At 38.4% G+C, this 11636-nt stretch overlaps 1 protein-coding gene across 6 annotated transcripts in view; it reads right to left on the bottom strand.

Moving 5' to 3' along the window:
- ZMYND11 (zinc finger MYND-type containing 11) overlaps positions 1–11636 on the bottom strand; it is a 148868-nt gene that overhangs the window by 32329 nt on the left and 104903 nt on the right. For 3 of the 6 annotated variants that reach the window (XM_025205750.1, XM_025205752.1, XM_025205753.1), the window contains exons 5-6: positions 4243–4287; positions 1245–1406 (exon numbers count right to left, since the gene is read on the bottom strand). The exons of 1 other annotated variant lie outside the window; for it this stretch is intronic. In XM_025205750.1, the coding sequence (XP_025061535.1) occupies positions 1245–1406; positions 4243–4287 (207 nt within the window). The remainder of the gene's footprint in view (positions 1–1244; positions 1407–4242; positions 4288–11636) is intronic. 2 more of the 6 variants (XM_025205754.1, XM_025205751.1) reach the window with 2 other exon arrangements.

Below are 11636 nucleotides of genomic sequence, written 5' to 3'. Positions count from 1 at the left end.
GCTCTTCATTTCCCTTTCAGGACTCCAATGTTATAGAGCCCGTTATGGTGTTTTGTGCCTTTCTGTACCAGTCATACCCCTTTCAAACAGTCACATGTATTATTCCCTCCATTTGATAAAGCCTCAGAGTGTCCCTTACTGCTTGAACACATGCAAAGGTAGCAGGAAATAGGTGTATTTGACCGATTCAAGGCCAGCAATAGCACAGCTCTGTGGTCATTCTTACAGTGCACATAAAAACCTCAATCTCACCCTGTACCATACCCATAAGGACAACAATTTTAAAGGAAAAGCAATGTATAATCCTGGCTCCACTGAAACCAGTAGGAACATTCTTAATTAATTATAAGAGCCAGGATTTCATCCCATATGTTATGAAGCAGCCCTCATTAGTAGTATGCCCCTGATTTTTATAATGTATGATTTTATTCCAATAAAGCAAAAGCTTTAATGATATGTTCAATAAAATACTATATTATGGTACAAATATATACTACGTTTTTAAAATGACCATCAATAAAAAGTAGCATCTCATACAGAATTTATTTCCTGATGATACAGATTTCTACAATACACTATAATCACACATTACCAACATACATACACACTTTTCTACAAACATTCCAACACAGTATACTGTGTGCATTCATAGAAATAAATTAAAAAAAAAAATCAATAAATAGAATTATGAAAGCTATCTAAATACCTACCTGCCTATTCCATTTGGTCTTTCCCAATAATACAGCTTTCATTTCCATTTTCTCTTTCCATAAATTAAGTAACACTGATAACAGAAGCTACCCCAGAATCGAATACAAGTGTATACAATTCAAAATATTTAACAGGCACAAAAGAGTAGTATGAAAGATAGAAAGGTTCTGTCTAAATACAGTGTAACCTCGCTATAAAGGTTTTCTAAGGGCCTGAATTTCACACTTACACAAAATTACTTAAAAACTTATTAAAACTGAAAACTACAGGAAAAGAAACATTTATTTTTACCAGAAAGGCTTACAGGGAGGAAGCACTGTATTCATTTTAGCATTTTGCAAATTTTCTAGTCTTCAAAAATGTAGTCTATTATATGCACAACATTTTGAAATCTTCATTTAGGTGCCCTACATACTTATCATTGATTCAATAGCAATGCTTAATCCATTAACCTGGCCAATCTGTGACACCTTAATGAAACTATTAATGAAATCAACCCTCTAATCAGCACGTTAAAGCTCATAGGTACTCACCCTGCAAACTGGGCATTGCCAGTGACTACTGCTGTCTCTAAGCCTGAACTCCTCAGACAAACACTTGGAATGATACACACGAAAACACAGGTCACATATCAACACCTCTCCAGGCATATGGCATTCAAAACAATACCAGTCATGATTTTCTGTTTCCCAGTCCTACAAAAGATACAAAATAATTTGGTATGATATTCTGTCAATATCTGCAGGAATTAAGAACAATTGATACTTCTTAAAATCCAGCAGCAATGAGACATTATAAACATTTGAAGAAGTGCATTGTACCTTGTTTGTGTTAAAACTTCAGGGGGGCGACATACTATATGCTTCATTGATTGAACACACTATAACTCAAATCTGCTAGATTTCCTTTCTTTTAAGTGCTTGGTTATTAACACAAACCCAAGCATGAACTAAGTCCCAAAACGTATATTAAAAATTACCCATAATAAAAAAGTTGGTTTGGGTTCTAGTCTTATATGATGTATTAACTGCTAACTTTTAATTTTGGGTCCTTAACTGTTAGACTAACCAAAAAAAAAAATGTTTGTTCACCTTACAGGTGTTTTCTTCGGACTATTTTCCCTTTCCATGGATGTGTTGTCCTATTCTTGATTTTTATGTATTAAAAGTGTGGGCCAAAAAGCCTTTTGCTCTATTTGAACTGACAAGTTTTCTGTATTAAATTGCAAACCATGAAGAATAAATAATATGATGAACATAGTACTAAGTAACCCTCACACAATTCAGAAAGAAAAAAATATTTTGTGTGTGGAGCTAGATATTACTGGGTTGTCCCTCAAGTACCCCCTGGAAGATAAAGAATTTGATTGGGCTGATAAAGAGATTTTGATACATTCTTCCCTGAAAATTTAGCCTCAAGAGCCAAACTCTGACCTTTGGTACATGTGTACAAGCCTCACAAAAGACAGTGGGAGCAGCATGTCTGCAGCTGGGGATAGACTTCAGCCCTGGGAGTCTCTAACATTAAAACAGAGACAGAATAGCTAGTGGCCACCCTTTAGTGTTTATGTTTGTGGATGTTATTTGACCTGCCACAGATTTCCCCATACGTAGGGGGAAGCAGCTTCTCTACTGCACGTATGACTGATTCCTTTAATGGCAAATACTTTACTTTTTGATTGATTTTCCATTCTTTGGAAATAAACAAACAAACTCTAAAAGCAGTCTTCCTTCTTAATAAACATGACTTTCATAAACTCCGATCAAATTACTTTTAAACTCATTTTGTGGAGGTGGAACTAACTATTCAAAGAGATGTTCTCACCACATAAAAGGCTGCTTCAAAATCCTAACAATCCTGACTTCATTTTCCCATGCCTGGGAACTATTGTCATTTTACTCCGTGTGTGAGTGGCCTCCACAGCCATTGAAGAGATGGTGCTTATACAAAGAGGTGACAGTTCCTCTTCCCTTGTCACAGAAGAGTGACCACAATGCACCTCAAAAGAAAACACCTCCAGAACAAAGGGAACCGTGGGTAATCCTACACCCAAATCCCCTACACTCTATGACAGTCACCATCTATGACAAAATGCAGGGATAGCACTTTTTAAAATCTTAACGACATTCCCACTGAACTCAGCACCTTGCTTACTTATGTTTGGTGTTCAGATGAACAGGATATCTGTCAGATTTTTGTGTTCCTCATTCACTGGATATTGTGGGCCTCAGGATGACACATTTAATATTATTCTGAAACCTACAAACATTCTTACATCACAAAACCCCAGCAAAGAAAAAGGCAGTGCAATTTATGGTTCTTTCTTCAGAATGTTTTGGAAACAGCTAAAAAATACTACATCATGGCTGTCTTTGATTTATTCCTGGACTACCAAAAAAAAATCAAGATGAAACAAGAATCTGAGCGCCTTTTTTACTTACTTTAACACTCTTACTCTTTACAGAACTTTGCAAACTTTATCCAACAGCAAGAGGGCCATTAAAGAAAGAGTAATCTACCTTTTGATCAATGATTTGCCCTAATAAAAGCCAAGATGGCTAAAGGCCTTTTAACGGGGCTACCGATAGTTTGTTACTTTACCAAAGGATTATGCAGTTCAGGATTTAGAAGTGAATATTCAAAGAGCTAAATACTTTGGTATTTAGATGTTTCACTTGTGGAAATATACTTGCCACTAGATTCACAGTTTTATAACCCTGTGCAAATATACTTGTTGGCAAGAGGAAGATGTCCAAGCCAGAAATCATAAATAACCTTATATAAAATAGCAGTAGATACTTCCCACAGAATTCCCATTGTAGACATTTAAAAACAAATATTCCAATTCATTCATCCATTTTATTATGAAAGAAATTTCAGTTTACATTTACTGTACATGTGTATGTAAAATAAAACTTTCATTTATGTACAATATTCATTAATTAAAAAAAAAGGTAACAGGTCCCTTATAAAAGCTCCACAATTGCCTTCAACAGAAAAAAAAATAGAAATAAATTATAAATTTTCTTCTAAGCTGACCACATGTACTTCCATCGCTTTATATGGTAGTCAATGGGAGCAGAATCTGCTCCCAATATATTCCTCTTGCAGGCAATCAGAGTTATTTAAGTAACTTAAAATCTAGTTGCCAATGTTTTAGTCAAAACAGGTAAAAATGCTTAAAATATGCCCAGATGCAAACATGGTTAAGTCTGCATTTATGAAATATACCACCAGGTGTCATCAGCCACTCCAAAAATGACTGATTAAAGGGCAACCATTACGACTACACATCTTGAAGTGTAAAATGAACAACCACCTCCAGCCCCCAAGGAGAAAAAAATTCAAACTACAGGTACATAATGTAGACTGAACTCAGAATTTAAAGTGATATGGATGATGACAGTGATTAATATAATAACTCAAAACTCAAGATGTAATAATCTAAACTATCCTAATGGAAGACAGAAATGTAGAAAATAACAGAAAATATAACAGAATTCAAGACCACATGGTGTAAAAGTTTTTCACCTTGTTTTTTGCTGTTGTCTGGGAGAAAGGCTGCATACTGTAGTCCTTTCAAAATAAAAGCAAAACAAAACAAAAAACTTGGTATCTATAATGTAACACATCTGATTATTAGGATATGCACAGGGGTAGAAGAAATTCACACACAGGTGATAGTGGTAACAGTATACTCCCCATCATCTATCTGCATACATGTCCTACATTTTTTTGGCTTTTTACCTTATCTTATTAGCACTGTTGCCACATTTCATGTCACTGTACTCCAAAAATGTCCCATGCATTTATGCTACTTAAAAAAAAAATTAAACCACAAACCCGGCAGCATGCAAACTTTGACATCTTCAAGAATGTTAGAGAGATTAAAGTGTTTGCTATGATATGAAAACCAATTAAACATCAGAAAAACATCCTTGTAACATTGGACAATTTACTGAATGGATGTCAGTATTTGGGCAAACTTGGAAAATAAATAATTTAATGTGCATTATCAACTGCTGCATTCTCATTTTAAAAATTAAAATTGCAGCACTGTGTACCTACTTGTGAATGAAAAGGTGCCACAAATTCCTAGGGCTATTTGGAATGAAGCAGGAACTCTGGCCACACAGATACAATTTGCCAATATTTTTTTTCTTGTGAGCAGCAGGGGAAGCCTCCTGGGTCACTGCACTAGCAGACAAAGGGAATCCCCATCCAGCAGCTGCCTGGCTGCCCAAGTTCACTAGTTCACAGGCACCCAGCGGCTGGCCACATCCCCCAAGAGGGAGCCAACTTGGCAGCGAAGTTACATAGCTCAGATATAACACAAGGTTCTTTTCCCCTCATTTTATTCAGCTGTTCATTGACTTTGGAGACTGACATTAGCAGGCCAGCCAATTTGGGAGGCATTTCACAGGCAAAGAATTATATTATGCTAAACAGAATTAGGTGCTGTGATGATGTGGTGTTTCTTTCTTGCCCTGTTGTTTGGTATTTAAATCAGTTAAATATTACACCATTAAGATAGCTTTGCATTAAAGTCACTGGGGAATTGAGGGTGCAAAACATAGCCCAAGGGATGACAAGTGAGTTTACTTCTTTGCAATCTGTTTTACATAGGTGTGATCCCTTTCTTTAGGCAAATATATAAATTTATGCCTGAACCCCAGAAAAATAACATAGGGAAAAAAATGTCAGGCTATCCAGAATATATGACAATTTGAACATGGATAAACCCAGTGGAACAGAGTGAATCACCATCCCTTCACCTTTAGAATAAAGTGCATAAGTGTCGTCAAGAAGAGAGTAATTTTCAGTGGAAAAGAAAATGTCCATTATACGGCAAATGTGCACAAGAGAAATGCTTAGTCATTAGGAATGGAGATTTATTTGGCTATAATTGAAATAGGTAATCTGCATGTTGAAGAATGTGTCATTCTGCTGTACAATTAACATATCATTAAGTAGGAGATGTCAAAGATGCACTGACAGAAAAATTAAGAGTAGCTAGAGGTTACAAATGTAACTATTAGGCCACTTCAATGAATTAGGCAAAAGAAACAGCATCTAGGAATATTGCAAGGTATGCAAAGCAAACAGTAAATTAACCATTTTCATCATTGTAGCACTAAGCTTCTATAGATAACTGTAACAATAAAACCATATGCAATAACCCCTTTCTGCACAATTTTTTCTTTTTAGAAAGCTACCTCACCTTTATGTAAACCAGTATGATATGTTAACTGGTAATTGCTTACCTGTTCATTTGGTTTCTCAATGTCTCTTAATGACAGCTCAGATACCAGGCATATGCCATTCTACTAGCAAATGGAGAGAAGAAAAAACAAAAACAAAACCTAAAACAAAACAAAAACTCCCCAAACCTCCAAAATGCTAATGATGAAGACCCTTCGGAAAGGAGATTTTTTGGTTTCGTTCGGTTATTCCTAAACCATCCAACCTAAGGTTATTCTGCTGAACCCAAAAGGTTAGCCAAAATAAGGGGTCTTGTCAGTCATTTTCTTCAGTGGGAAAAAATCATGATGAAGTCAGGACTGTCTCGTCCCTGAGTGTCCTCTTGGCTGTTTTTCAAGGTAATGCTCCAAGTCCTTTCTGGCTTTCCCTCAGGTTTCTTTTCCACTTCTTTTCTTTCGGTGTGCTTCTGCAGGGCTTCTGCCATTTCTCTCATCCATCCACAGCTCACTACGTTTTCATTCATCCCCCAGTCAAACCTGTCCAGAGTCCTGTTTGACCTGGCATATAGCCTGTGTTCTTAGACAATGGCTCCTTATCTTCTCCATTAAAAGTTTATTTGCTCTTCATTTTTATCTCAAATGAAGAAGGGTGCTATCATATCCATCAGCTCCAACAAGGGTTCACCCAACCACTATCATAACACCAGTTGAGTTTGTCTACCATCATGAGGGAATCCAAAATGGTGACATCCTGTTTAGCCTATTTCCAAACAGAAAGAAGTAATTTATTAATTAGAATTGATATAAGCTTGACTACTTATATACTGTTTTTCTTTCAAGACGTTTTCACGTCATCAGTCCAAACTGGTTTTACTCCTATCCAAATTTCCTTGGAGTCTTTTTCTCCTTGTCCAATTTCTCTTCAACTTCTCGCAAGGGTCTTCTTTAATAAGTCCCTGATGAATGTCTATTATTTTGATGGAAACTGCTGCCTGAGATGAACCTTTTTTATTTCTAATGGAGAAGTTGTTAACGAAGCTGTAGCATCTGCCCATTTCTCTGACTACTTTTGCAGGCTCTAGGGGCAGGCACATTGAAGCAGTCTTCCTTTTAAGACCTTGCAGGGACTTGCTGGTAATTGGAATTTTCTCCCTGTGCCCAACTGTATCCTATATACCACTTCATTTATTGAGATCAGTACTTTACAGGGTTACTCCAAAGCATTATGCAACCTCCTTCTATAACTTGTGGAATCATACCACATAGAGCCCTTTCCCCATAAAACTTTAATTCAGAGAGAGAATCTTAATTTTGTCCACAGCTATCTTTAATTTTCCTCTAGTTGAGTGGCCCTTTCTCCAGTTTTGGATGATATATTCTCCACATAATCCAAACTGTCCAAGTCCCTTTGTTCCTCTTCAGGTTTTCCACGTAGAAGATTTTCTGGGGTCCATAGCTCAGGCCAAACATGAGGAATCCTGGAATATATTTTATAAATTCTTTGCTCTTCAATAAGTCATCAAAAGGAATGGGATATGTTGCTTTCAGTCCTTTGGTGCTGTTCTACATGGGTACCCAGATAAAATCCTAAAGTGGGTCCAGATGGAGCACATGTGCGTTTCCCTGGGGACAAATGGCAGCATCACAAAGTTGTGTGGCTGCTACCTGTCCCCGGGGAACGCCCATGCATGCGTGCTCTGGCACGCAGCAAGTTGCCCCAGGTGAGGTAGGGAGGCTGGGGCCAGCACTTCGGAGCCTCCCAGGGCTCCATCAGCAGTGAGCTGGGTGCACAGAGTCTGGCTGGCAGCCAGAGTGTGGCTCTGGCTGGTCAGGCTCTGGTTTCAGGTGGCACATGCTGCTGCCATGTGCTGCCCCACTGCAAATTAGCAGTCCAGTGAATGCCTTCACGTGTGTGCATGCGGTATGCAGTGCCGCAGATGGGTCTGCAGCGCCACAAACTGCACATGCATACTCATCTGGACTCACTCCTAGAGTCCAGATGAAGGTTTTCTGCAGTCTGTTGGATTATGGTTGCATAGGACGTAAATCAAAAGAATCTTAAAATCAAGCTGCAACACTGTGGTTTAGAAGTTCATCCCTTGAGCAGTTTGCAAGATTCCTGGGACGCTAAATTGGGTTAAGAATACATTCTCTAGGATCTCTGCTATTTTCACAGCCTCCTAGTTCCTCATGAGGGACACTCTGTATAATTCATGAATTGGTACATAGATACCAATAAATAATAATTACCAGACACTAGCTCAGGTAGAGGCCTAAGCACATTAAAAGTGCCTCTACTGATCTACCATGAGATCTTGCATCACATTCCCTTCATCAATTCTTTAAATTGCCAAAAAGGAATTTTATTTAATTAAGGTTTTCGCAACTCAAACGTTTCCCAAATGTCTCATTGTTTTGAAATCATGACAGCACCTGAGAACTTCCTTCTTCAGTGGCACAACCCATCACCACCTGGTTTTCCAATATGATAAACAATATTTTATCTTTCAATTCCAAACTTTCCTAAAGTAATCAAAGCTTTATCGGTGATATTTGAAGATGATACTACAGTTCAGAGTGGCTGCATTTGCCAAATGATTTTCCAGTCACACACTATTTCAATATCAGAATCTTTCAGAGGCCTTTAGATGCTTTGCAGTCCACCTCCACTATTCCATTTTCACTTATTATGGGAAGAGAGGTGATAATTATCTGCTCATAGCCATAGTCCTTCCCTTCAGCAGCCAACATCTTACTCCCCTAGTTCAGGAAACACGGCTCCCAACAAAGCCATTTGCAAGCTGCCGTTCCGTATTCCTAAATTTATAACACCACTGAACTGTCCATTTGGACAACAACATTCCTCCCATACAAATAGTGATGGAAATGTGTTTTATATATATATAAACTACTCTCAAGAACTCCTTTCAGGTTGCAATAAGTTATCTCCAGAGAATTTACAACTTCTGCTGTAATAAGTTATTTCTTATACAATTCTTTCTGATCTTGGGTCAAACTACACACACTTGTATCTGTGCCCAATATGAAAGGGATTTTCAAACAAAGGCTGGCTAAGACATAAGGTGTCAGAGTCCACTCTGAACTGCAGATGCCAAATCATGCTCTGGTAACAACTGAAACATGTTCCCTCTCTGGGAAGCCTTTCCTCACCCAGCACATCCAATAGTTTGACCATATTGGCAGCTCCACAAATAAAATAACTTTAACAGGACAAGAAAGACTCTTACAAAAGTGTCCACATCTGTGAGTGTCTGAGGAGATATGGTCAGTTCTGCATTACCTCTATGTTCTTTTTGTCTGTACGCTCCCTCCCCACAATGGATGATGTGCCCAAGCTAAATTGCCTCTTGTTTGAAATAACCCAGATTTCTTTAGGTTCAGTTTCAATTAACAACTTGAGGATTACCAAAGGCCATTTGTAAATGCGACAGGTTCTACTCAAAGGAGCCAGCACAAAAAGGATATCATTTTGGAATAACAAGTACATTGAGACAGACATGCCATTCAATTCCTTCTCCATTAGCCCTTCAAATGAAAAAGATGCACAACAGAATGTGTCAGCCACCACCCAAAGTTTCATGGACTTGCTTTTTCTGCAAAATTAGTTTTTCTCCTGTCCTTTGGATCCTGTTGCAATGGCCAGTACTAAAAGTGCTTTTAATACCTGGTGTGAAAAAGCAGCCTGAATCTATATAGCAATAGGGGTTAACCTTTTTGGCAGGCATGCCACAATTTAGCCCCACACCCTCCTTCCTATGCCTGATCTGCTGCTCTGATTTCTATTTGTTGCCCAATCTGCCACTGTGCTGCCTGTCTTCTCCCCAGTCTGCTGCATGCCACTCATACAGGCTGCCCTTGCCACTTGGGCCACAGGTTAGCTATCCTTGTACTACAGTATCCAAAGCATCATCCGTTCATAGTACTGGATAAAAAACATGTGAAATAATTTAATTAAGTTCACTACAGCCTACACAGAATATCGTACTGCCATAAGTTTTTTCTTAACCAAAACTATAATGGCTCAAGAACTGGCTGAAGGTATTATTATGTCTTCCTGATGGATTTTCTCAATGGCCTTCTTCCACCTTTGTTACTGGTATATGGTGACTGGCTGTTTAATGTTTTTCCACAGTATCAATCTTGTGTTGGATCAGAACTACTCATTCCTTATCAGAAAGTCTCCTAGACTGTTCTGTCATTCTCCACTGAAGTGTAGGGTTTCAGATTCACTGACATGAATCTGGACTCTTTGCAAGGGTAAGTTTGGCTCCTGTGCAAGACTGAGGGTTTGTGAATTAGGCAGGGGGTATACGCAGCTGTAGCAAACAGCTGTGAAAGATCATGGAGGTCCATCATGTGTTTGCTACAGCTGTTATTTCAAAGGGAACCACACTTCTGCAATCAGCTCTGCAGGACCACTGTGTGGCTCCACCTGAGCGGAGAAGTGGCACTCATTGAAGCAAAAGCCACAGCAAGAAACTAAGCAAAACTGCTTTAGTTCAGGTTGCAAACCCCCCTGACATGAAAAATTCAGGTTTTATCAAACTGCCCTGGAACAGGTCCAACAGAAATTCTTGGAACTCGCCTTTCCCCCTTGTTGTTTCCATCTATACCAGCAGTTACTAGATCCCGTGGTTCACATTTTATTATTTGTTGTTTACCTGAAATATTCAGCAAATGAACATGGATCTAACTCTGATTTCAGATCTAAGACTTTTGCAGCTAAAATTCTGGAGACCTTGTCTCAAATTAAGTCTCTCTAGTCCCCATAATTTCTCTGCTGGAAAGCTCCTATATGCTGCTGCCTCTGAAGGTGAGGCACGTTGTTCATTGTAAATCAATTGCACACAAAACATTTGCTTCACTGGGCCATATCTTTAAAAGAAATTTCCACTGACTGAATCTATAATATAGTTTTCCTGACATTTATCAACTCATGGATTTAATTAGCTATAATGAAATCCAAACCAAGTATTAGTTCATCTGCTACACAGTCTCCTTGATAAAATTCCAATTGTCCAAAGTTCAAAACTAATCTTCTGAATTTTTAGATGGGTACTGGTTCCCCAGGCATGTCCCTGTTTAAGTCCAATTTGGATCCCCTATTTCCTAGAGTTTTGAGTATGTCCATCTAATAAATGTTATATCTGACTCAGTGTCCACAACTTCTATGCATTTCACAGATCCTTTTATGTAACCAATAGCAAGGCCCCTATATACTGCCCAAACCTTAAGAAAAACTGTGGAATGACCCTTGCATCTCCAAAACTTTGACCCTTTAGCTTTCATTAGATAAAAGGGATGCTCTACATCCTGGCCAGCCTTATTATATCCAACAGTCCTCCTTTCCACGTTCAGTGTTTTCACCACATCAGCCTCCCTGCATGTTTGCATTACTGCCAATTTCTCTTCTTATACAAATCAGAGTTATCTTTTGCTAATTCCAAAAAACGAGCATTTATAAAGCACATAATCATCTTCTACCTCCTTTGTTGCTTTCTCTTCTCTTCTTACCCTGCTGCAAGGAATGACTCAAGTTTCATGGCAAATTCCACAACCGCTCCAAGTGTCTTTTACTTCCTTTCTTAAGGTTGAGCTACAAATCCAGGTCCAGCTGTGTATCTGTGTATTGATCTATTGCCAGTTTGTCCTGGAAGCATTTGAAATTATATCAAATAACATAAATCTACTCAGGACTTCTGC

This window comes from Alligator sinensis, unplaced genomic scaffold (assembly GCF_000455745.1).
Source record: "Alligator sinensis unplaced genomic scaffold, ASM45574v1 scaffold370_1, whole genome shotgun sequence".
Taxonomy (NCBI): Eukaryota; Metazoa; Chordata; order Crocodylia; family Alligatoridae; genus Alligator; species Alligator sinensis.
The sequence above is the reverse complement of the archived record's forward strand: the minus strand, read 5'-3'. Positions and strand labels throughout refer to the sequence as shown.